The following is a 27,658-nucleotide window of genomic DNA, read 5'->3' as shown; positions in this document are numbered from 1 at the left end:
TCTGACTTACATGGACTGTTTGATAAAAGCTCAATAACAGGGAAAATCATTTGGTGAAATCTATGACACAACTTTACTCTGAGGTATCTTACTCTAGTTTTGTTATCTAAGACAGGCAGACAGTGACTATTCCAGGAAAGAAACAAGCTGTCCATAAACTCAAACTGTTCAGTTTCTAGTACAAGAAGTTGTGCTATTTTCTTTTTATGACGTAAAAAAATTGTTTGGTTTTCTGTTGCAACAGGAAGAAATCATGTGGGAAATTACTAAAAATAGATTATCACCTCCTTTAATTTTCCTCTTCTCTACTCACCCTTGACTTCTTGACCGAATTACCGATTGTAAGCAATATGAAGCAAGTATTTGTAACTAGTGCTAATAACATCATATACTTCACGTAACCTAAATAAGGATAGGAAGAGCTTGCACACTTGCAAATACTTGGAACAAACTGAGCTCTATTTATGCTGAAATAACACAGCTGCCTTTTGTGCATAGGGCTGACCAGTTTGTTATAAAATTTGTTCCATGTACTTTAAGGGTTTTCTGTCTTTACATGCAAAAGGAGCAGCAAATCACATGCAAAAATATTCACAATAAAAATCCAGGTATTTTCCCATATTAGTGAATGTCACATATGTACTGTTGAGCTTAGGCCACTGAAGAATGCAGAGCGAATTTTAAGACCACAGACATTTTGAAAATGACATATAGCAATAAGTAATAAGATGGATTAACTTAACAATAAAGTTATTGTGATTTCACCATTTAAAAATTCAGAATGAAATTTGAAGCATGCTACTGATGTTTTACTTACCGTCATCATGTCATCACATTTCATGTCTGGTTCATCTTCATCTTCACTTTTGTTGTAGAATTTGCGGAAAAAGTTGAACGCCACAACGGTGTAAAGATACACTACTACAGCCAGGAGTCCTACAGTGAGCACAAGCTGTATGGAGACATGACATTAAAGTAGGTTTCAATTGGATTCTGTCAGATGAGGTGAGCTAGCTCACTGTAGTGCCTTAAGTACTGAAAAGGTATCATATGGTACCTTTCCCAAGAAGGGAACTAAAAAGAGCAGTAATGATAGGTTTGAGGGATCCATACAGACTCAAGAAACTGTAGTTCTTTCCAGCTTTCTAAGCTATATGTATAACAACTATACGTTGCTGAAACAATATTACTATTTAATGTAAAAGTGAAATTAAATAAAAATGAAATAACAAAATAATCCCCTTTAGTTAGTTTGGTAAATAAATTCAGCTGAGACTAAATACAACTGCTGCTCTTATAACTAGTACAGACATGAACACTGAAAGACTACTGATTTCCCAGTTGAAATGTGTACTTCAGGAGCCTACTTACAGATCTGTAGAAAAAGATAAACTGAGGATCAACTGTTCAGTGGTCTTTTAAAAGAGTAGAAATAGAAAAAATAATCTTTGCTTATTAAGAAAGTAACATCAAACAATTAAGTTGACAGTTTCAACTATGCTCAGTTTTGAGGATTACATTTAGAAAAATCTCAAAATAAACCAATCATTAAATTAGAAGTGATATGAATTTGGTTCATCATGAAGGAAAATGAAAGGGATTAAAATAGGGATTTCATTTGTTTGTCATAAGGTAATAAATTTAATTGGTCAATTTCTTCTGAAAGAAAGGATTAGGCAAACACAAAGGATATAAAACTTAAACTGAAGCGGATGTTCTTTTAACTCTTAAAAATGGCTTAGTATGGTTTTACATACATAACAGACTGTAAGAGAGGGCTTAGAATATATGCTATTACATTTGAGAAAGAATGGAATGTATTTCTTTGAAATGAAGTTTTGGGGAAGTTCAGTTAGAGTAACGTTTCTTAAATGTAAGGAGAAAAAAAGTGTGTTAATGAAAAGGATGTTTTTAATGTTATGCTACCTCGCAACACAAAGCAGGTATCAAAGAATGATTCCCTGTGTAAGTTTCCACAATTATCTTTGGAAGCAGATTTTAACGTGATTTTTGCAGAACATAGTGACCTATAAATATATTCTGCAATGCAGAATGTCCATACCTGTAAGAACATTCTTACTAGCAAAGTACTGAAATCTCAATGACATTCAGATCATTGTTACTGCTATAGCCAAGGAGAGGTTGTGAATTCTTACTAGTTATCACCAGTCCATACAGAAGAAGCTCGTTAGGTCATAATTCATATTCTTATATTTTTCTAAAATATAAGAAAAATACCTTTGCATTGTATATAAAATGTCTTTAGTTTTCAGCACCCTTTGGGCATAAATTATTATAACTTTTTAGGAATTAACATGTCTCATATGTGCTGAAGGAGACATGGTGGAGTCTATTCTGTAATACATTCATGATCAAAATTAATTGTATTCCAATATTTGCTAGGTACCCACAAGACTTTTCCCACTACTGTTATAAAATGTGTTAATTTCAAGTCTCTATACATAATACTAACCTGTTTGCCATTGTGAGTGACTGAAGACAGAATGGTTCGCAAAGTCTTGAAACCCATAGCAATATCCAGCAGATGAGCAGCAAAGAAGAAGTTATTGTAGTGCCCAAGGATAGACATAGTTGTGTACCAAGCTAAGTATAAAAATGACTGCAGAAAAAATGAAAAGTGACAGAATGTTAGCCGGTACTAATGTGGTATTGGACCAAGAATATAGCTTTCTTTGTCACTTAAGTTATGAAATAAAGTAATACTATATCATGATCTGATTTGAATCAATCTGAATGTAATACCTCTAGTATACATGTTCATAAAGACTCTATTATCAACTCATCTATTCATACAACGTTTGTTTATTGCTTGGTTATGCTAATGAGACCTCTATTTTTACATAGTTCAATGCAGTCTTCAGCACATATGTTACTAGCACCAAAATCCCCTACCTTAAAATTGTTTTGGTTAGGGACCTTGTTACACGGTACTATAAACCTTAATACTGATTCTGGAGCAGACAAAACACATTACATTACTCTTTAGGCGCTTTGCTAGTTTTAAATCTCAGGATGCCCAGGAAACCTAAGGCAGATCATACAGCTTATTCTTTTAATGAGCAGTGAATCTGAGGCCACTGTGACATGAAAAGATCTTATTAACAAACAATGATTTAGTGCGCTCTTTTAATGCACAATTAGTTTATTAAACTTCACTTTATTCACCTTGGCATTGTATTTGTTTGGGAAAGATCAAAAGGATGCAAAAACAGATTAAAAAAAAAAGGTATTTTAACATAAGTTTGGGCTTTTCAAAGAAGACATAAGAGAAGTAACCAACCATGTCAAACAGATTAAAGAATAGAAAAAGGTAAGTTTCTGTATACTGTGTTTGATCTGAGGAAAAAACACAGTTGGTTCCTAATTTGATTTCTAGAAAATTGAATGAATATACCATTAACTTCCAAAATGCTGGCATTGTGTTAATGGGGAGGAGGTACTTATTTCCCCATGGAATCAAAAAGAAAATTCTAACACATATGAAAGCAGTTTTGCTACAAGGCAAGACAGAAAAAAAAAAAAACTATTTTAAAATAGCTTTGTAATTCAATACTATTTGTTTATGTTTAATATAAAAGCAGATGGCAGAAAATATACATTCATATTTAGAGTAAATCGAAGAATATTCTTTTAGGTTAACACACTTACATTATCAGTGAAAACAACACCGAGCTTCCAAATGTGGTACTTTGTATCAATGGAGCTTAACCTACAAAAAAAAACAGATTTTTGAAATGCATGTACCAAATTCTGCAAGTATGAATAACAAACTGTGCTTGGCACTATATATGTGTTTGCTGAAGGTGGTGATATACTTTAGCTATTTATTATCTGAGTGATGTAGGTGCTTCATTCTTCAGAGATAATTCATTAACTCTCAGCACCTGTACAGACTTTCTAAATGCTGATCTACCCAACTCTGACCTTCCCAGTATACCCAACTATGTCAGTCTGCATCAACATTGCATTCTTTTCTTATTTTTATAATAATAAGCAACAGGCATCTTTGTTTTAAATCGTACTTTTTAGAAGACAGACTTATCCATTTGAATTTTCCATGCAGAGGAAAACATCACTATAGTTTCAATATAAAATCAATTTATATCTTTGATGGTGAAGATACAACAATGTATAATTTGTCTTTGAAGTTCTGAGGTCATACCATGATAGAAGAGACGCCTCTTCTGGTTCACTCTCTTCCACTGGACTAAAATCAAGGGCATTTTTGTCCAAACCCAAAAGTTCTGCTATGCGCTCTGCTCCATATAAGTCTCCATACTTGTTAATAACCTAAAAATGGAAGAAGATAAGCTTTTGCTCAGAGAAAGACCTTGGTCACAGTTACCTTAAGCCAGTAGTTGTTAGAAATTAAAAAACAAAACAAACGAACAAACAACAGAAAGAACAGTTTTTTCACAATTAGCATTATGGGAACAGTGAGAACTCCCAGGAAGCTGGGGGTGGATAAGTTGCTCAAGAAAGAAAAATAGAAGCATTAAAGGCTATTATCTGAAAGCTTCTGTATAATTTGCCATCATTTAAGCTGACATGTTTTTCCTTTTTTAGGGGGATGAGGGGGCTTTGTATCCTAAAGATGACAATGTCTGTAAATTAGGCATGTATGGCTGATTGACAGTACAAGGTTATTTAGTGTGTGAGTCTAGGAACTAAACCAAAGCATTCTTTCTTCCTCCCTCCTCTTACATACTCTGTACCTGACTGTTCACAGAGAAATTTACCACAACAGTGACTTCCATAAAACAAATTCCAGGTCTCAATTACTTGTATATCTCTGTGTACAGAAATATATTACACATAGATATCCCAATTAACTGAATAGTGTATTACTGCTATGAATAATAGAAATTTAAGAAGTTTACCTTCCGTTTTACAAATTTGTCCCAGTAATTGTTAGGAAAGGACCTGCAAAGATAAGGAAAAGATATTTCAATTTATTCAAGTTTGTTAGGGGAAAGAAAAGAACAACAAAATGCCATGTTCATGATCACTGCAGGTTCTGGTACTCATTCAATCACACACAGCACTTTGAGTTGTGAGAACATTTTCTTTTGACATGGACAACAGCTGTCAGGACAGCCTGTTTCAACTACGCATCACTGCAATATCATCCCCTCCCTCCCCCCCTTTTCTTTTTCTCAGCCACAAATATGATTGGCTACAAAAGGACAGCACAGAAGATACCATCACCTTATGAGCCTAACAACTTTATTGCTCCTAGCCATGAAATCAATGTACACAATCATTTTGAGAGGAAAATAAAGAGTTTTGTAGACTAATTAATTCTTCAGTTCACTGCATTCATTATATTTCAAATATAGGCTGAACACTTGGGAACCAATGGACAGTTTGCCAACATCAAATTCAAATTAAAAAAAAAAAGAACAAACAAACAAACAACAACAACAACAAAAAATGCAATGGTAATTTGGAAAAAACAGGAGCTAATGGTGATCTTTTGTTCTCAGGTGTACAATATTTTTGACATTGAATCTAAAATCCCAGAACAAAACTATTAAAAACCATTTATAATTCTAAAGCACCAAGATAGTTCAGCTACAGAACATGCAAGAAGGTAAATAAAAAAAAAAAAAGCAACTAAACAACAGAACTAGTAAAAATTAAAGCTAGCTTTAACATTGGAAGAGTAAGATTCCATAATACTGTTCTACTGCCAGGAGTTGTGGAAAACTTCCCAGCTACTTTTTCCAAATAGAATTTCTGAATGAAATTCCAGACCACCCTTTCAGATAGACAAATTGTTTCAGTGACTCATATGTTTAATTTAACTTAACTGATAGAGCATCCATGCTACTGCCAAGGCCATATACACCATGAGTAGGAGAAAGTATCCAGAAAGGGAAGATAAGGAATTTATGGAAACTACTTTTACGCAAACAAGACAAACTCGCTATTATCAAAGAAAATAAAGTTAGCTAAATAACAAATAAATAACAAATAAATGCAAGTTTGCATACTGAATTCAGCTGTGCCTGATAATATGTTTTTTCTTAGAATCCTGTATGAAATACAATTGCTTCCCAGTTTATCACTGTTTATTCTTATACATTCTAGCATTCAGCCTTCTACACAGCAAATGAAAGACCATTCTAGATTTAAAAATATTTTGGCAATATTACCAAAAAAAAAAACAACACCAGAAACAACTAACCTATTGTAGTATACATTTCAACTTAAATGAAAAATCTTAAAAATCCAGTGTAGGAAAATAAGGCATTCAAGAAATTTCTAATAATGTGGATGCTATAATTTTAATGAAAGAAATAAGGGCACTATTTATAACACAAAAATGTAGTATGTCTGATAAAATAGCTATTTTGGCTATTTGGCAGCATATTGTCACTCTGATGCATTGAGTTGGTCTTTGCTGGCTTGTTTTTATCAAATAGCTATTTATGCCTGCATGTATTTTAGCCAAAACTGCTTTGTGACTTGTATTTAATTTGTGCTTGTTACAATGAGAAATAATCTGTTCGGCTGTATGTCTTAATGGCAATTTAGACTGACTCATGGATCCAGCTATTCTGGTAAAACAACATGTAGAGGAAGAAAAGAAATTCAGGGTGACCTCTTGAACAAACTGCTAAAGCAGCCGGAAGAGCCTACTGATACTTTTCCTCCTCTTGCCTACACTTTTATCATTCACAGCCAGAACAGCAGGCGAGTCTCCTAGAATCAGTGTATGACTACTACAGTATCTGCTAACGCATACAACCTGACTAATAACTATCAGACTACTCAAATTCTGGGATTGCTATTTTACATTGCATTTACTTCTCCTGTCATATACAAATTTTGTTAACAAGAAATGGGGGTAAAGGGCAGGAGGGAATACAGCTATACAATATGAACATGAAATTGAGCCAAAGAAAATTCTACATAGTGACTAACGTGAAATGTCTTTGAGAGAGCTTGTGGGGCAAGATGCAGAATTCTTGCAAACCTTAGAACAATGAAAAGGAGGGGGAAATACATGTTAATATAGTATTTATGAGATAAACTAATAATACAGGATTTCACATTAGAATCTATTACTGTGGCATCTAATGTAAGAGAAAAATGCCGTCCTTTGAGATGTACTAGGTGCATGTGGACAGTTTAGGTTCTAGATCAGTGGCTTAATGAAATAGAATCTTTATAAAGAATTTATATATAAACATTTAATTTTACATACGGTGTGTTTATAACCAGGCGATCCCATTGTCCTTTAATATCATCTTCAGATGGCTGTTCAGTTATGTATAATCCATCAAATTCCAGCTTCCTAGCTACTTCCTTTTCTCTTTTGAATACAACCAGAGGGACCTATAAAAATGACAGTGGACATCTTGGTCATGGTTTACATATTTTTAGAACCTGTGATATCTATCTACAGTATTAAGTACTCTCTATATCACTATATAAAACCAAACATCATACTAGTATCCTGACGACTAGAAACAGTGATCAGAGATATGACTAAGGTATTCTCATCTCAGCAATAATGTTGATTCCTGTTACTGACCAAGAAGTTCTCCTAGCAGCAATTAGAATAAGATCATGAGTAATATATATATATATGCATACTAAATGATGAAATTCATTGTAGAGCATAAAACAAGATTCTAGAGACTGTTGCATTCACTGCCCCAATTTTGTAATCTTATTGGACAGCTGAGAGTCCTGCTGTTCAGCAGCAGTAATATAGGATGACTTTGAACTCCAAAATGAGGAAGTCAACAATAAAACGAAGAACAAGGAATTGAGAAAGATGGACTGCCCTGGTGAGCCAGAATAGTTTGTTTCAATTTCTTTCTTTCATAATTTCACATAAAGCAAGCTTGCCATTACTCCCAAAAAATTCAAATTAGAGGTTGCTGGAAGCATTACTGCTTTTTTTTTTTTTTTTTTTTTTTTTTTCCTCTCATGATAATTCATTGTAAAACAGAGCATTCCATTAGTGCAGACAAAAATTTGGCTACCACTTAAACATAAAACCACGTGCTGTCTGAATGGTTTAAATGACAGTGTAGTATGCTGTGGTGTTGCATCATAGCACTACAGGTACTGTAGGTACAGGATGTGAGGGGCTGCAGCCAGCAACTAAGCATCCATGCAGCTGCTTTCTTACTGCACCCCACCCCTATTAGAACAGGGGAGAGAGCCCGAAGAGCAAAACAAGAAAACTGGGTTGAGCCACAAACAGTTCAATAAGTAAAGAAAGAAAAACAACTCACTACATCCCACAAACAGACCAATGCTGACCAACAGCCACCTAGAAAATAAATCCCCCTAACCCCCAATCCAGTTTTTCTTTTTGAGCATGAAATATCCCTTTGTTCAGTTTGGGTAAGCTGTCTCAGCTGTGCACGCTCTCAACTTCTTGCCTATTCCCAGCATGCTCACTGCAGGGCACACAGAATGGGTAAAGAGGAGGAAACTTCCACACCATGCAAGCACTGCTCAGCAGTAACCAAGATGTGGGTGTTACCAAGAGTTTTAACCTAAATCCAAACACATGCACTGCTATGAAAAAAGTTAACTCTATCCCTGCCAGACCTAGTATGTGAGGAAAACATCTACATGTGAAAGAGTGAGAATTTGTAAACAACTGAATAGAAATATATATTCTTATCTCAGCTCCAAAAACTACTTTGGGATGATGTCCTTTAACAAGTACAGAGTAGTAATAAAATTAAGAACTTGCCTTTAAGCAATAGTATCCAATCACACAGACAAAGGAGATGATGGTATGAATAACTGCCAATGCTCTGAGAGCAGGTGCCATGTAACCCGTACTTTCTTCTAAAACAAAAAACACCATGCCTTCCTCCTCTTCCTCTTCATCGAAAGTGTTCCAGAGATTAGAGTCTTCCTCTACCTCATCAAGTGGCTCTTCTGTCACCTGAGAGAAATTCAAGCAAAGAGCACACACAAAGTTAAAAGTTTTTCCTTTATTATAAATGACAAATCCCTTAGTTTTCTACAATAAATTATATTTATAAAGCCTGCTCTTCTGAAGATGACAGAGAGCATTAGCTTTGAACAGTAACATCCTTCATTTTTACAGCAGAAGTCTCCACATCATCATCTCATTTCACTGAAAAGAGAAGTGAAGAAAAGCAAGTACAGGCATTTGACAGTTTACAAATCTTCCCTTTAACAGTGTCAAAGCAAAAAGGAAACAAATGAAAATGTTATGCACAAATGTTTTATTGGAAGAACTTAGCGATGATTGGATTATCCAGTATGACCAATTTCAAGGATTGTTCTGTAATCTACATTGTTCCTGATTACTAGAGTCTAGAAAGAAACAGTTACTGTGTTATCAACTTATACATTGCCCATAAGCTTTTATTTCATGACACAGTTTAGAGTTTAAATACTTAATCACTATTTTGTACATATTCTGACCAATAAAGTTGACACATTGCCCTAAATTATGCCAGTGATTTAAAAAACTTGGCCTTTAAACCTGAGGTCCCTTCTTTCCCATTTGGCTCCCACTGACCCTTTCCTATCTATGACGTATGGACTTGCTGTAATAAATATGAATTTTTGTCCTCCCTCTGCAACAGAATGGGTTTTTGGTTGACCTCTAAGACCCAATGTAAAGCAGAAGTGAGTGGGGAGAAAAGGACTGTCAAAAAGAGAAACAGATTTCTCTATATTCTTTTGAAGTTCATCTTCACAAACTGTATAAAACAGAAAAAGAGACGCATGGAGGGAGACTCAATAGCCCTGTCAGTCTTTCTCCTGAAATGGCGCACACAAATTCTATCCAGTTTTTGAGCCTTTTGCATGTTTATCTGCCCTGTCTCTGAGACAGTAATCGTATCATAGCAGATGCTTTTCAAGACACTTGAGATCAGGATTCAGTTCCTTGAAGACTGAATGTTCAGCCAACTTCTTTTGTGAACTTTTTGGTTGCGAACAACAGAATTAGAAAAATGTAATATTGGAAAAGATCAGCTCATTGCAACTTGCACAATATACATAGATATATCTATCTCACACAATATATATAAAAAGAAAGTAGCCTACTATGAAGAGGCATCTTCTGCTTTATATATATATATTTTTTGCCTGTTTATACCAATCAAAGCCCCAATCCCAGTACAGAAATATCTTAATCACAATAGTCAATAACAATCATCTTGGCAATGAAAACACGGGAAATGGAGCAAGTAAGAATGAAAATTGAATTATACTCTCACATGGAAACACCAAATAAGAAAAAACATACATATATTAGATGTAATTCACTTCACAAAAAATATGGAAAAAAATAAAAATAAAAACAGCACTCCCTCTCAAATGTGAAACCCCATGCCTGAAAGGCATGAAAAAATGTCAACAAATTAAATGTAACTTATGAGCTCATCTAGATAACTTGAGACAATAACTTTATTCTAGAATTATATATGAAGTAGTTCCCAGTCAAAACTTAATGTAGTCAGTAGGGCTTTTTAAAAAAAGTAGAAAAAGTAGAAAATATACTGAGAAATTATATCATTAAAACATAAATATATAATTGAGAATAATTAAGTGAAGTGTCTCAATATCTTTAAAACAAAGGAGATTTAAAAATGCAGATGTTTTGACATTCAAGTTATTTTAATTGGTTTTCAAATTTCCCATGACAAAAATAACAATCCAAACACTAACAGATTTATACGAGTAAATGGAAAAATTATAAACACAAGTTAAACTACAACAGATGAATGAAATGTCTGTTTTCATTCATCCCAAGTCAAGTAAAAACAGAACAGGTTTAGCGTCACAACTTTGAGTAATAAAGCTTAAAATATTATTTTAACTATTTCATCTCTAAATGTGTTTAGTGTTTGAAGGGACTGTAATACTTGCTTTATTAAATAAGCCTTAAAACCAACATTAAATATTCCTCTAGAAATAATCAAAGGCATTTAATGAATAATGCCAAATCTTACCTTGTAAAATAGTAGAATGAAGTTGATAGCAAATGCAACAAATAGAGCAAGAAACCGTAAGTTATAAAAATTTCTTGCTAGGTAGTGCTGAAAATAAAATGAAAAAAAAATAAATTAGTGATGGCCTGTAGCTAATATCAAGATAAAGAAAGTAAGCTGCAAGCTTTCTAAGAATGTAAATACGTAATTGTGCTGTCCTCATATACCAGTTAAAATAAGCAGGACGTTTCTTGGCGGTCTGTTTTTCAATTTAATGGTAAACAGAAGAATGAACAGGATTAAAAATAATGGACATAAAATTGCAACAGGGAGGACTGACATAGAATATTAGGGAAAACTTTCTAGAAGGAAATCTGCAAGACAAGTGCTGGAATACTGGAATAAACTACATGGGAAGGCTTCAAGAGAGTTGTTAATTTGATTTCTTAAAGAACAAAGAAAGATGTTAATAGAACTACAGGAGCTCCCTATTAAAGAAAGTAAAGTAATAGATTCTAGACATTAGATCATAGAAAACAAGGAGCTCCTAATAAGGAGCTCAAGAGATTACTTAATCTATGCTGCTGTAAGGGGAATCACACACACACACATATATATAGATTTTACTCATATTATTCTATGACGTATTACAAAAAACACGAAAGAATCAATACAGCCACTCTTTTGAAAAGTCCTGCTAATGTGCCTTTTATAATGAAATTTCTCCCTTCAATATCAAGCAAATATTCTATCTATTATTACATGAATAAAAGTTAAATGACTAACAGAATTTAAGAAAATCTTACCAGCATTTTTGTTTGATAAATTTCCAAAGCTTTGAAGAAGTTAGCCATAACAGCCTCAGGTTTCTCAATTTTTTGTCCATGCCTTCTCTTCTTTTTCTTCACCTTACCCTCTTCCAGCTGCTCAGGCTGTACTTCCTTTGCTTTATCTTCTTTCTCACCATCTTCCATGCTAGAAGAAAGATTAACTAAGCAAATATGCATAGACAAACTTCTGCATTGTAAATATGCATTAATTCAGAAAGAATCTAATTCAGAAAGTTTGGCTTTGATTCAAACCAGTTTTAACACTGTAAGTGTTGATAGTGATGACTGTGAGTAAAAGAGGAGGTAGACAAAAAATACAAAGTTTAAAAAAATAGTAATAAAAAATGTTAGTCTTCAATTATATGCAAAAATAGAGTTGCTGAGGAGAGATCAAAAGGATAAAAAGCCAAAAAAAATCAGTGTTGTGTATAAATACACAATGCAAACAACATAAAAATTTCAAGAGTTCATGTGTAGTTTCTTGAGCCTTAAGTTTGAAGGAAGATTTTAGGATTTCATACACAGTATCATAATTGATCTTAGTATCATAATGTGAATTCATTTCAGTCAAGGCAATCACTATTGTTACATGGAAGAATGGTAGTAAAGAGGAAGTTTGCTTCACAGGGTCCAACTTTATAACATATAGAAGATGACAATCATTCCTCCTCTACAAAAATTAAGTACCAGGACTGTATGCATTAATAAGGGAATTTAGTTACTAAAACAAACAAGCTGTATCTGCATATATTTAAAAAAAAAAAAAAAAAAAGTATCAGATTTTGTTGTCCACTGGGATGGACTGCCACTCTTATGGACTGTACTGCTTTTTGAAATCGTGAAGAGATAAAGTGTTTATAAAGTGCTTTGAATACTGAGCATTGTTGATTCTTTCAGTCCAAGTTATCTACCATTAGGATGTAGCAAGGTAGCAACAGAGGAAAATTAACTTACTCAGCCTTCTCAGCTTCCACTTTTCTTTCTGCTTCAGCTTCTTTTGCAATTTCAGATAGCTGCAAAAAATATTTAACTGTCAAAACAGATCCTTTCAAATGAAATTTTGGTAACTTTCATTACTGTTTTCTAAGAAACAAATTGATTACCAAACTGTATCTTTTATACCACTTTGCAGTTTTAAAGAGTTAGATTTTATTTAAATAAACAGCTCAGACTAGATTTTAACAGTGAACACTGCAGCCATTCTTCTGATAGCTTTTTCACTATAGTGTTATCAATACTGTAACTACTGCAGTTGACTGAATACTGTAAAGTAATTATTCACTATTATCAGACGAATTATGTGACCAGTTGAGGATGAAGTTAACTACATCCAGATCACACCCTCAAGTTCACTCACAAAGACTAACTAGTGGTTATGTAGAAAAAGAGCATCAATTTGTCTCTTTCCAAATATAAAACAAGGAATAGTGTATTATATCAGTGACAGCATCAAAAATGTGAAAATGGTCAGTGTAATTATTAGGCATTACAAAACCCAATTACTTTGTCAAAATCAACTGATGCAATTTAAATCTGATGAAGACCTAAATAACTGTTCCTTATGCAATGTTACTCCTGAAACTATTTATCGTTGTTGGATAGATGACCTATTAAACCACCTGGCACAACTGACAACTACCTAAATGTATGTTTTCAACAGTCCCTTCAGGTAAGGATAAACCAATATACAATGTAACAGAAGGCTAACTGCAGCAGAGAAGCTGGGGTCCTGATTTCAAATACCTTTTGGCTTCATGTTGCAAGACCAAAGTAATCTCATTTAAAATGCATTTCAGTATCTAAGCTTCACTGAAAAGCAAAGAGATGCAGGATCCCAAGATGTGGATTACAAAAGAAATCTGAAGTGCCTAAATTTGTTACCATTCACTTTTGTAAAAACCTGTGTTAGCTCTTAACCCTTTCTGTATTCTCTCAACATGCATAGACACCAGTTGTCTATTGGTGAATTCTACATTTCTGGTTCTCTTGATAAATACACATAGTTATCTAAACATTTTCATTACTAGTCATCTGGATGCCTACCTCTTGTAGTGAAATAAATTACAAAAGAATTTACTAAATAGATCTTGCTTTACTTATTTCATCTCTCATCCAGTGAGTACCTGTAATGCAAGCATGTACAGATCTTCCACAGAGGTTCCCCAAAGTTCTCAAGCTGGTGGAGGGTAATTCAGGGATCGATCCCTTGATCACCTCTAATTCTTCTAAGGGTTAAGGTGGGGGAAGAATCAAAAACATTTCTATCCATCTTCTCCATCATGTCATGTCATGTCATGTCATGTCATGTCATGTCATGTCATGTCATGTCCTCTCTCAGTTGCCTTCTTTCCAGGCTAAAGAGCCTTAGCCTATTTAATTCCACTGATAAGATTTGTTCCATATCTATAACTTTTTCACCTTCATTGAACCTTTTTGAGTTCTATCATATTCTTTCTGAAATAGGAAAACCTGGTCTGCAAGATGCAGGTATACCTTGGGTTCATGGTGCATAACAATACTTCATTTTAATTCCCTCAATTCCATCCTTAACAATTCAAAATATCTGTTTACTTTTTTGATCTGTGTTGACTGACATTTTCATTGAACTGATACTACTGCATGACACTAAGTCAAGATTTCCTAACCAAGTAGTAATGATGATCTCAAAACCCATAATGTTACATACAAAATCTTCCACCCATATGCATTACTTCACTGATATGAATCTGCTATTTTAAGGGTCTTCTATTCACTTCTTTCCTCACTTATGAACCTGCATGGCTCTCAGCACAGATGCTTATAAATACTTACGAACAAATCTGAGAGAAATGAACAAGTCAAAGAAAAGGAAAATTTGCTGAGGAAAATTTTAGAATATTTACTCAGATCTAAGGTCCTTAAGTAAATATATTTTCATTACAGACATAAAAATGAATGCATAAACAAGTAAGAAAATAAATGGAAAAGTATAGTTCAATCTGTAGGGAATAGGCAAATCTTGGATGAAAACATTTGAATGAAGAGGAAATAATAAACGAAAATGTTGTACAATGGAGGCTCATCTTGGAAATTTCTGGAAAGTATATTATACAGAGGTATATTAAATCCAATGAGAAGAAAAAAGTATTTGAATACCAAGTAGAAACAGATCTGAAATACAGCTTAACCATAATGCCTTCCAAATCTGACAAAAGCATTTGGGTTTTGACCTTTAGCTCAAATATATTTTAAAACAGAATTATAAATTTTATGTATCTCAGCAGAGTGGAACACAGTAAATTGTTCACAAATGAAAGTAACGCATGTCTGTGATAAACTTTAAAGTAATAATAAATTCAAGTAAAATTATTTCAAATAAAAGGGAAAGGGATGTTTTATGGTGTGTGATTAGTGTATAATTACTAGAGCATGTAGAAGAAAAAATAACAAAGAATTATTATAGAGAAAGTAAAATAAAAGGAAATTGAAGCATACAGTGTAAAAAATGGGCATGTAGATTGAACAGGACTGTAAACCATTTAAAGGAAACACTGTGCTTAGAAATCTACTATCAATTATTGTTTGAATAAAATCCAAATAAACAGTAACAACAATTTACTGAAGTGCAATCTAAACACCTTGTGCTGCTTTTTTTCTGCAATGTAAACTCTTCCATGTTTTTTTTTTTTTTTTTTTTTTTTTTTTTAAGTGTAGAGACTATGAAGTATGTTCTCATCCAGAACATTATTAATTTGTTAACTGGCAAATAATTCAACTACTAATAGAAAAATCAGCAATATATTTGTATTATTTTCTGCAAAGAAATGCAAAATCTTTTAACATACCTGTAATCCTTTTTTCTTACGAACTGTGTTTTCCAAAGAAGACTGGATATCAGAACCAAGCATTTCTGCAATATCCCCAAGTCCAGCATCATGACCATGTTTTGAGCCACCTTCTTTTTTGGTAGGAATGCCAAAAATATCAGAGATAATGTCAGTTTCTGCCTTTTCGCCCTTTACAAACTGGACAAGTTCAGCTCTAATGCCATGCTCAGCACCTTCAGCTTTTTCTGCTTCTGTAACATCATCATGGATTCCAAACTGTGTTGGGTCAGGCATGTCCCCTAATATTTTAGTGACTTTAATGTTTTTGGCTCCTTCGACCAGGCCACCCCCAAATACAGTGCTCCAAAGAATCTGGAAAATTCCCCACACTATAGTAAAGAACAGTTGGAACATCCCTACAAATAGGATCCAGAAAAAGGAGAAAAAAACTTTCACCATCTCTTTTACTGTCATCTTTCTAACTTTCCTGTACTGTTTTCTTAGGTTCTTCACAGTGACCATTTTAAAAAAGTTGGTAACATTCTTCTTCACTGCAGTACAGGCCATTGCAAAAGCTGAAGGAGATTCCAGGGACTTTTCTTCTTCCTCATCATCTCCAATATCTACAACATAGCAAGACTCTTCTTCTTCCTCTTCCTCAGGCCTCTCAGCTGAATCAGTTTCAGAGATCTGGGATGCTAACTGCATTTCAAAGATTGTGTCTTCACAGAAATTCACAAAGAGCTCCATCTTTTCTTGTTCTCCACCTTCATTTACAACATCAAATATGAACTGCCTTTTGGATTCCTTCACCTGTGGTTTCTCCCACTGCATTCTACTGGACTCACTAATTTCAAAGTAAACTCTTTCTATTTTCTTGGCTCCACCCATTATTTCAATACGGCCAAGGTATGGTTCAAAATAATTAAGAACACTTTCTGCAGGTTCAAGTAAGCTCTGAAGGCGTGAATCATTAGGCATGTGTTCTGAAAGGTTTGTTAGCAATACTGCTACATTAAATCCAATGTCTTTGGCTGGTTCATGGAATCTTTCCACAAAATCGAGATAGTTAAACATGTCATTTTCATCAGCTTCTGCACAGGATAGCAGGAATTCAATCTCTGACTGTATATATTGTTTTTGAGCCTCCATTGACTTCTGGAATTCCTTCTTTGAAATTATGCCTTTACCATCTGGGTCATGTTCTTTGAAAGCATCTGAGTTAGTTAGGTCTTTTAATTTGAGGAACATGTCAAAAAATTTCAAAATCAATTCTACATTGCTAGATGATTCTACAAGCGTATCGACCATTTGTTTTCCAATTGTTCCGTTTACAACGTTACCTAAACAGTGTTAAAACAGTAAGTTATTTGATGCCTCTATATTGTAAATAAATACATTTCATATTCATGCTGAGAATAGAACAAAAAGCTAAAAACTAAGAATTTCATTCTTCAGCCTTTGTAATTTTTCATACAATATGCATTTCTCCAGTAGCCCTCATTTTCATACATATATATTCCAGAATAATTGTTAAATAAATATGAAATAAGTTTTGTTCTGTCATTTTTTATTTGAGGCAACTGAAAAACTGTTTAGAAAGATTAATATAATCATTGCACTTTACAATATGAAGCAGAGGCAATAATATTTGCATAAAGAAAAACAGCTACAACCTTCGAGCAGTGACAACAGCATGACTACCATATCCTTTAGTAGATCGAGCAGTTCTTTAAGTAATTCAATCTGAGCAGAGTCCTGTAAAATAAAAACAAAAAAAAATGAATATAAGTTTGTGTTTTCTTTGTATTTATCCAGCTCTTCTCTTTTCCTCCTTAGCTGTAGCACAGGAATCATGCTTTTAATGGTGCTTCTGCACTAACAGATCAGGTTTTTGTAACAAGGAGGAAGAGACCAAATTGTCACATTCATTATCATAAATGTACAAATAAGTTGAAAGGATTAAGTTTGTATTAGAAAATGTAAGTGCACAGTGATGACTGATGGTTAAAAAGAATGGTGTGACGATGTTAGTCCAAAGATTCAGTGTTGGACCTCTACATGACAGTAGCCCATGCATAGCCAATGAGAGACAGTATGTTATTTACAGATCACAACACTCAACTGTAATTTATAACCAGATGCAAAAAAGCACTATTTGCCTCTTGCAAATACCTGTGAAAGTTTCATCTGCATATTGGCAAAGACATGAAGAAAGCCAACAACTGCATCCCACAGCCTACTATGAGCCAGACTTTGTTGGTTACCTATGCAAGGGCCCTAAAAAAATTAAGAGAAATATATTTTTTTATTTATATAAAATCAAAATATGAAAATAATTTACCTAAGATTCCTACCTGAAAAAAAAACACCACCATAAAAAAAAAAAAAGAAGACAAAAAATAAACAAACAATCAAACCCCAGAAATTTCAGACCTTCATGAAGCTGCATGAGAAAGTTTCACAAAATTCCTGTGGTATGTAGTCCATATAAAAAAAAAAAAAAGTCAAATATGCAAGCATTACCTTATTGTTAACTTTACACCAGACCAGGGATTCAATGTTACTTTTTTAAAAGTTAGAAAAGTAAAGTCAAATATTTACAACAGGAGATGATCAGACTATGTAATCACAGAACTTCACTGTTAGTATCTTGGGCAAAACCTTTTGTTTACCTGAATATATTCTGTAAGGGAATTGAATATTTGTTTGGTGACAGCCAAAGCTTTAGAGAAGTTACGTTGTCCTGATTCATCAATGACATCTTTTCCTGAATAGTACCAATAAAAGTCACTGATTGATTCCTAAGGAAAAAAAAAAAAAAAGTGTTATATTTTCTAATTTTGGATTTTATATGCAGTATTTACTGTGTGCATGTGTATCACCAAAGGTTGAATCAGCTGCAATTTATTATTTCTTTGTCAATCTATTTCTCATGACAATAGCTTTTTACATTTTTATCCAACTGTGCTGCCTAAAGAAGTAAACAATGAAATAAAGTAACAAACAATTGGTTTCCCAAACAGTTCTGAAAGGTCATCTATTTTAAGAAGGAAGAAAAGACAAAATTAATTAAATCAAAATTCTTTATTATTAATATCCCTGAAAAGAGTAGCTTCATTTTTGATTCTAACAAAATGTGAATTTATAAAAATGAAGAAAATTATGTTATATTCCATTTCACTCTGATTTTTCCTCACCTGAAGACGCAAGAGATAGTCAACAGTACTAATGATAATATTCACTGTTGTGGTGTTGCCCATCTGAGTACGTAGGTAATTTTGAAAATCTGAAATAATAAGTGATTTGCGCTTCATTACTGTGTATAGGATTGGAAAATACAAGATTGTTTTCATATATTTATGGAGAATACATTCTTTTTAAGTGAACTACAATATATCACAATGCAAATACAACTGAAGAGTTGTTAACCATATGCCTTGCAACAGGCTTTACTGATTAATTATATGCATAAAATCTGAAAGTACATTAAGACTTAAAAATTCAAATTAAAATCCACAATTAACATTTTTGGCATGCCACTTTTTCTCAGAATACTGAATTAATTAGAGGAAAAAAAATTAGAATTGATTCTATTCAACTCTGTTTGAGAACGGGCTTAATCACTTTTCCCCACAAATCCCCAAAAGTGATTCAGTTCACTTACCATTGTTATGCCCTTCACAGAGCAGTTGTAAAAATCTAAATAGATCTCGAGTAAATTCATCATGCTGCAACACTTTTTCACCTTGAAAATATATAAATACAATGATAATGAGAAAATTGTTATTATTAAATATGAAGAACACATAATCTTACAGTATCCTTCAAAATTGGAGATTCTAGTAAAAAAAACACAGTGCTATAAAAGCTGCTTTAAAGCAATTTAAAGAAACAGACTGAAAATAATGAAAAGAAAAACAGACAAAAAGCAAAGCTGAAATATTTAGCACTCCAATGCATCCATGTGTTAAAAAAAAAAAAAAAAAAAAAAACACAACAAAACACACTAAAACAAAACAACAAAAAAACAAACTACACATTATATATTTAATAATTAAATGGTTAGTTATGAATAAAATCATGCCTTAAATATGAATGATACTTCGTTATTAAGCATCAGACTTTTTATCCAAGCTGAACAGCTTAACACACAACCTGCTGCAGACCATAAAGCTAAACCTAAAGCTGTCTGGAAAGATGCAATTAAAGATTTCTTTCTGTATTTGCAACACGCTTTTGCAACAAAAACTGTATCAAAAACTGTACCCAAACATACCACGCTCACGAACGATGACTGTGGATTAAAGAAAAATAACAAGAATACAGGATAAGAATATTGGAAGTTACAAGTTTTTCTTTAAAATTATTGCTAAAGATTTTGTAAATATAATGCATATTCAGAACTCAAACGTTAAAATTATTTATATTAAGTCTGAAAACAGAAACCTCAAACCAAGTTAAATAACATTTCTAGTGTAAGAAGGAAGCGCAAATAATGTTTTAAGCACTACTGGTTATCAGTTTCATTCTACTTACGAGTTCCTTCTTCAGTAACCATTCCCAGGCCTTCTGCTTTATTTTGTCTCTCAAACGCATTCAAGTCAAGAACACTTATATTAAAAAAAAAAAAAAAAAAAAAAAAGGAAAAAGTACTGTAGTACACAACAGAAAATTGTTTTCTTCTAGGAAATTTTTGGAGGCCTTCAACTGCTAATCTTAACCTGCTGTAACATGCACTGCCTCATATTTTACTAAATATGAATATTAATTAAAGGGATTTAGGATGAAAATAAGGCTCCAGAGTCCATATCTGTGATGAAATGAGTCTCAGATCAGGTCTTACTGTTCCCCTAACTTCACTTCCAGTAACATCACTCATGGTTTCATGTATAAATGAAAAACAATTGCAAACTACTCTTAAACATGTCTGCCAAAAGAGCATCACTTGAGTTACTTCTCAGTCACACTGTTTTCCATGACATTTCACTACTTCTATATTGTTGCTGTATATATTATGCATTTTTATATTATTCCTAAGACATATGGAAACTGATTCCATACTCAGAAGACATATATGGAATAAAAGTCCCCATATCTTCTGTGATCAAAATAGCACATTTTTTGTGCTGCCTTGGTACAGACGAGTACCTGGAATAGCAGGTGCTGATTCTTCTCAGTCAGAATACTTTAATTCAGCTAGTCCAAATATAATTATATGATTATATACACTTTTTTCAGTTAAGTTGTAACGCATACACGTGTTCTAAGTACTACTCATATCCTTAAAAACAAGATGTGGAGCATTCTTCAAAGCATTGTTTTCATTCTCTTGTTAGTGCTCAAGTCATTTTATCAAAAACTTCTTTTTTAAGGGAGTCCTGAACAACACACACACACAATTGGTAATAACATCATTGCAGGTGCTTGCTAAATTGTTCTACATAAATGGGAAAAATGACAAGATAGAATAGACGTTATTTAATTACACTGCAACTACTAAATGATAATTTCTACAATGCAGGTCAACATTCCTTCCACAGTTCTTCCTTTCCTCATACAGCTTCTCCACTTCTGATTCCCAGTCTACAGTTTCACAGCCCTTCTGTTGCTTTAAACGGCTGAGAAAAGGAAGTTGCCTACTGTAAGAGTAATCAGAAACACCAACAGTTTTCCACCTTCTTTATGAGACATTTACCTTAACTAATTTGAAGTTCTGTTTTGTCAAGTGAATGGACTACAATGATCTCACCGGCCACATGGCACCTCTAACAAACTTGATACACATGCAGAGGGTTCAGATGAAGAGATTATGTGACTCGTCAGAGATGTGCAGAAACTGATAGTTTAGTAAAGCTCCACTGGCCTGTCTCTCCTTCAGTAATGGCTTTTCTCCATCCTTAGAACCATCCAGAAATCTTGAGGGATCTGGGACCAGTAAAGGAGCTATTACATTTTGCTTTCCTGCCTCACCAAACTAACCCTTCAAATGCATACATATAATCTTTGCTTTATTTTCTTCTTTGGAATAATATTCTTCTAAAAGATTAACACACTACTACTCTGATTCACAAAAATTTTCACAAAAAATCAGAGAGCTCTACAATCTGTGACCTGTGTAGTTTAAATCTAACAAATCCACCTGGACTGTGCAATAAACCACCAACCCGAATAAAACTGAAACAGTAATAATATGATTTATGGTTTTACCTGCAGGACTGCATCAAGCCAGAGAGACTTTGAAAGAATCCAGCATCCTTTTTCTCCTTCAGGTAGTCTAACATTTTCTAGAGGGTATGGGGGAAATTTGGAGGAAAAAAGTTTGTATTAAAGTTATGTAAATTAACAATTTCCTAGATTACCATTCTAAATGCAAATCACTAGCAAGTAATAATATCACTGTTACTGTAGCAAAAATACCCTGATATATCTTCATTGTTTAGCCTAAAATTAAATGTAAAAATACAACAGAACACTAAAATTCTCCAAATTAGTTGTTTCCTTTATACAAACAACACTCTCAATAGTTAGGAAAGCATTACCTGTTGAACTATGGTATTCCCACCATTTAGAATAGCAATACCAAGTTTTAATGTTTCAACAACCATGGGTCCTGTATGACCTGTCAAAAGAACAATACAGTCAATAAAACTTGCAAGTATGAACTAATCAATCAGAAAAACAGTCCAAAAATTTTACCTAAATGTAGTTGCAATTCACATTTATTTTGCCTTGTTATATACTATACACAAATTGTATAAGACATACATATCATATGTATAACAAGTTGTTTATGATACACACATCATATGCATAATGACATAATACTGACATAATACGTTATATATATATAATATATATCACTATATATGATAGGTTTATTGTGTGTACTTAATACTTCACAAAACATTACCTTTGCTTGCACTAATCATCTGAAGGACCATCTCAGCAGCTCCACGATCATGCAAACGGGCTTGCTGGTAAAGCGTTCTCTGCTTTTCCATTTCTTTCTCCTGTGTTTGGGAACAAAAGTGAGAACAAATTACAGACTGACAAATACAAACTGACTCAGGCAACACACAAAGATGAGAAATCTCAAGTTATTGAATGCCATCTGCCTGCATAATCCATGGATTGTCTGATTCCAAAACTTCAGAACACATTGTCTTTCTTCTATATGAATAACCTCAAAAAGCAACTCAATGCATGCTGTTTTATCCTTGCACTTATTGTAGTGGACATATTTAAAATGCTATCTTGCACTTTAGGTGATGAAAAAGAAATAAGACTTAAATTCTCACCTCAAATGTCTTCTCTTTTTCTTCCTCTTCTTCCTCCTCTTCTTCCTGACAGCTCTTTTTGCGTTAAGAAATAGAAATCACAACATTTTCTTAGTATGAAACATAATGGCAATTTTTACTACAGTATTTAGCCTAAAAAAAGATAACCATTCAAGGAAATGTTTAAAGCAATAACTAAATCCAGTCAGAAGATTTAACATTCCCGTAATCCTACATATTTGTGCTTATCCCCACTAAGAAGCTGATACTATGTTAGGTATGAATACTAAGGGAATTAATCCAACTATATATGTAACATGTAAGTGTAGGTTGTGTGTTCTTATGTCATCTCTCTATTCATATCCATAATATTGATTTTCAAAGTCAAACTCTCCTGATTTGGAAGCATCAGCCATAACCAATCTCTTGCAAACACTGTCAACTTTCTTTTGACAGACTTCACATAGTAACTCCAAGATAATGACCCTAAGAATCAAGATAACTAATACTGTTAAGACTTCTCAAGTTAACCTTGTACAAAAAAAGCCAAGTGGTATCAACAGGATTGCACCTACTGGAATTTTATGGTATTATTTTAAAGCAGGAAATTTCTTATTATTCTGAACACCATTTGTTTCATTAAAAATACAGAAATGACTAGTATGGAGCAGTCCACTTCAGAAGACAAGGAAAGGCATCTGAAATTAATCAGAAGTATCTGAATGAAACAATGGTTGGAGCTTGAAATTCTGTATTTACCTTTGCCATCATGGCAGAATAGGCGATGTATAAAGGATCATCTTCTAGTTTGCTATAAAGAGAAAATATTTTAAATTATTTTATGATTATGATTATGTCCTATTCCTAATAATAAGTAAATACAATTTTTACTAATGGGAAGTACACATATATCTACTTGAATTCCTATTACATTGGAAAATACTACTATAAATATATTTTCTAATCTCAAACCATATCTATGTAACTTTAATTAAACAATTTAGAGGAATATTTAGACATCCAATTTTGTCAAGTTCAGTAAGTAAGGATCACTGGCTGTTGCAAGTGCAGAAAAGCATTATGGAGGTACAAATTATAATTACTATATCAGATAATAAGATTACAGTACAATACAGAAAAATATATGAAGCACTGGACAAGTACTCTTCTTATACAAAATTCAAATTTTGATCAACAATCTGAAACAGAAACTAAAAGAGAATCATGCTAATCATCAATGCTATTTTGAAACCTTTTCTAACATAATGAATAAAATGCAATGAATGCCAACAGTAAGAACACTTATCCATTACCAGGAGAGGATACAATGATGAAGCAACTGTTCTTGTAGACTTTATGTTTGTATGAGAATTCTGGTTTCATTATTTCTGTATTGGGTATTTAACAAGCTTTTAAAATCTCAAAATTGCCAATATTTGCATCAATATAAAGGTCATACTGAGTTTAAATCCAAGAAAACTCTAATGAAACAGAGTGGTAAAAAAGTATTCACCATGGATAATACTGAACTACAATTATGTTAAATCCATTATTTAATATTATTAGAAATTCAGTTACTGTGTGATTTTATTTAATACATTTTTCAACATGGCTATTTTACCTCCTCTCTGTGAGAGCATTGCGACTAAAATAAAGGATAATCTGATGAAGTGGATCAGGCTGTTTTTTCTCAGTATCTTCCTCTTCTTCTTCATCTTTTTTTGGAGGTGTCTGTGGTTATACAGATTTATATCAGAATATACAAATTAAGCTTCACGAATAAGAAATAAAAAATAGATTAAGCTTAGGAAAGGATTTAATTAATTTTGTTTTGTCCAAATTGTATTAACTTTCAGTACTCATCTTATTCAGCAGCTTACCAGAGCCTGCTACACTATTTGCCTGTATAACTAACAAGGACTCAGAGTATCTGATTCTTTTATTCACATTTGATAGTACCATTAGAAGTTTCTCATTTGCAAGGTATTGAGAATAACACAAGTGAAAATCTTAGGGAGGCCTTATTCAGCAGAAATTATGAGTAGGTTTCCATTGGACCAGAACTGAAAGAAAGTCTCAGCTCAATTATGTTCTGGAGAATTGATTGGTAAATGGAATTATTTTTAATAATATTGTCAGATACATCATATTCTGGCTACTATTTGCTAGATTACTTTCATATATCATTTCTAGGTGACTGACTCAAGAAATGTAACAACTCTTACTGTCAACTTCAAACATTTTTGGCAGTTTGAAGTAGCTAGCACTGAAAAAGAGCAGTTTATTACTTTCACCTTATTTGTCTTGTGACCCTTTGGTGGGGTTTGTAATTATTATAGAATTATTGTAATTACTCTTTTGACTAACATTTGCATTCCTTCCTTTCAAAAAAAAAAAAAAAAAAAGCAAAAAAATGAAGCAAAGACCATACAATTGTCTACAGTATAAGAATATATTAATTGTAATTTTGGAAGATCATACAATGTTCTATACCAACTAGCCTTTAAAAAAAAAAAAAAAAAGCTTCTAAAAAAAAACACAATATAATTGCTTCTCCTAACTCTGAAGCATCTCCTGATGCATCTTCATGTGATCCATGGATCCATGAAGCCATATATTCATTTTCACAGTATTTACATATCACCAAGATAAGTCCCACAGAAGTATTTTAGACAAACTGACAACAGAGATGGAAGAGATAAAACAGCAGTTTTTCTGAATTGATGACCATATAAGTACCAAAATGCTCAAGTTTATCAATCGTTTCCATCAAGTTCACACATAAAGCAAATTTTTGCTGAATACGGCTGCATATATTTTCATCACCTTATGATGTATAAAACAGCAAAAATAATTTGCATCAAAGCTGAAAATGTTAAAATTAAATATTATGCATCAATGAGAATTTAAAAAAGGGGAAAAGCATCAATTGCGTCAAGCTTTAAAAAGGAGAGTAAATAAAATATAGGAACATAGGAATTACCATAATGACAAAAATAGTTGGACAGTTCCTCTAAACCATCTCTCTTCCAAAGAATGTGTATCACTATAGTTCAACTGAAGGCATAAAGCACCTTAATGCTCTTCACTGTGCATCACAGGTTTAATGTCTTTTTGATCACAGCAGAAAATGAACTTATGCCCTGGGGCATAAGGATTGATATTTTAAAAATTTGTGTGTATGTATACAGTACATAAAAATAAAATATAGGTTATAGATACATAAAATATACACTGAAGTGGGCACTGAAAGATGCCCAATTATATCAGTACTTACAGCCAAATCCTGAACTAGTTTCTCCTCAAATGAATATTCCTCTGTTTCTATCCAATAGTTCTGATAGCCATGGAGGAAGAGGTTAATAGAACGGTGCCTGGGGGGGGGGGTTGTGAAAGTGAGATCAAGAGGGGTAAAGGAACATAGTATAACAGCTCAGGTGGTTAATGATTAGTAAGGATACGTGTTTGTACAATTCTGATCCTCTGATTGGTCAGTGAAACAAAAAGCAAAACATAAATTTCAGTGACAAATCTGCACATACTTTTGAACATTCTTACTTTTTTTTTTTTATTACACACATTAATATAACTTTTTCTTCTGAAGGCTTTTAGAGTGCTAATGTACATTATAAGTGAAATTAAGGGACTGGTGCCTTAATACAAGCATGGGAAAAGTACATACTTTAAAAGACTGAGAGTGAGTGGGTGAGATTTACTCCTACTAGGTGTAATTTAGTTTACTAGATCTAGCACATAGAGACAGCAGAAGTTGGTTGTCAACAGCAAAATAATTATCAAGTGCTTTCCAGCACGTTATGTGCAGACAATCACTGCCTTCTTCCACACAAAGAAGCCAAACATCAGCTTCTTTTCTTTCAGTTGCAACTCTGGGCAGTGATAATGTGTCCTCAAAGAAGCTGCATTAAAAATATCTAAAATCTACTCTACAAAAAGACCAATTTTAGAGAATTCTTAGGTATATTGGTTACTACTATAAAGTATTAATTTAACTGGAAAATTTTCCACAGAAAATATAGCTTATGGCAATAAGACTACGCATATTGACCAAACCATCCCATATTTACATTGCATTTGAGGGAAAATCTTGTTTTGAGGTGCTCTACATGAGGTTACAAAGGTTGTTCCACAAAGCCTTTTTGTTCACTTTTATCCTGCACCAATAGTTATACAAATTGATGGTATATACTATGACTTGTCTAAAGACACTGCACATAAATTCTCATTTTATGGTGACACAGATATTTAGCCAACTCTTTATACTCTCCTTCTGGCACTGGTGACATTTTATTATCAGTTTTCAAAAACTGACCAATCAGAATACACTCTGAAAATTGTACAAATTCATGTTTTATGGCAACATCAAATCATGGCTGGGAAGGAATAAGTGTGTGCATAAGGAAGAGGCTCTCCACAAGTTACATTACCGTTAACTTGAGTATAAGCCTGTCATACTGAGTTTTTTCATGTACTTTTTCCAGCCAAACACGTTGAAAGGTGCTCAGGAAGAAATTGCTAATTTTGTGTCTGAAGAAAAGCATATAGGTTTTCATTGAAGAACTAACAACAAAGGCACAAGTTAAATTCAATAACGTAGTCAGAAAGAATGTATTTGTAAACTCTGTATGAAAAATTGCCATGTATAACTTTGCTGTATCTATGTGCATATACAGATGATAGACGATAACACAAATAATTTACAAATTAATTTCCTTAAAAGATGAAACATAAATACAAAAATCTTAGAGAATGCA

The 27,658-nt window shown here is 33.2% G+C and overlaps 1 protein-coding gene across 4 annotated transcripts in view; it reads right to left on the bottom strand.

Moving 5' to 3' along the window:
• The window catches only part of RYR3 (ryanodine receptor 3), a 223,263-nt gene that overhangs the window by 6,028 nt on the left and 189,577 nt on the right, over positions 1–27,658 (bottom strand). For all 4 annotated transcript variants that reach the window (XM_084287833.1, XM_084287834.1, XM_084287835.1 and 1 more), the window contains exons 74-98: positions 26,164–26,260; positions 24,508–24,617; positions 23,646–23,697; positions 22,908–22,961; positions 22,520–22,619; positions 22,149–22,228; positions 21,817–21,893; positions 20,146–20,219; positions 19,886–19,903; positions 19,274–19,354; positions 18,807–18,895; positions 18,282–18,410; positions 17,782–17,886; positions 17,283–17,364; positions 15,625–16,949; positions 12,755–12,813; positions 11,777–11,945; positions 10,992–11,078; positions 8,747–8,944; positions 7,235–7,365; positions 4,902–4,944; positions 4,184–4,311; positions 3,670–3,730; positions 2,474–2,620; positions 818–952 (exon numbers count right to left, since the gene is read on the bottom strand). In XM_084287833.1, the coding sequence (XP_084143959.1) occupies positions 818–952; positions 2,474–2,620; positions 3,670–3,730; positions 4,184–4,311; positions 4,902–4,944; positions 7,235–7,365; positions 8,747–8,944; positions 10,992–11,078; positions 11,777–11,945; positions 12,755–12,813; positions 15,625–16,949; positions 17,283–17,364; positions 17,782–17,886; positions 18,282–18,410; positions 18,807–18,895; positions 19,274–19,354; positions 19,886–19,903; positions 20,146–20,219; positions 21,817–21,893; positions 22,149–22,228; positions 22,520–22,619; positions 22,908–22,961; positions 23,646–23,697; positions 24,508–24,617; positions 26,164–26,260 (3,631 nt within the window). The remainder of the gene's footprint in view (positions 1–817; positions 953–2,473; positions 2,621–3,669; positions 3,731–4,183; positions 4,312–4,901; positions 4,945–7,234; positions 7,366–8,746; positions 8,945–10,991; positions 11,079–11,776; positions 11,946–12,754; positions 12,814–15,624; positions 16,950–17,282; positions 17,365–17,781; positions 17,887–18,281; positions 18,411–18,806; positions 18,896–19,273; positions 19,355–19,885; positions 19,904–20,145; positions 20,220–21,816; positions 21,894–22,148; positions 22,229–22,519; positions 22,620–22,907; positions 22,962–23,645; positions 23,698–24,507; positions 24,618–26,163; positions 26,261–27,658) is intronic.

Source organism: Netta rufina, assembly GCF_964035555.1.
Source record: "Netta rufina genome assembly, chromosome: 5".
Lineage (NCBI taxonomy): Eukaryota > Metazoa > Chordata > Aves > Anseriformes > Anatidae > Netta > Netta rufina.
The sequence above is the reverse complement of the archived record's forward strand: the minus strand, read 5'-3'. Positions and strand labels throughout refer to the sequence as shown.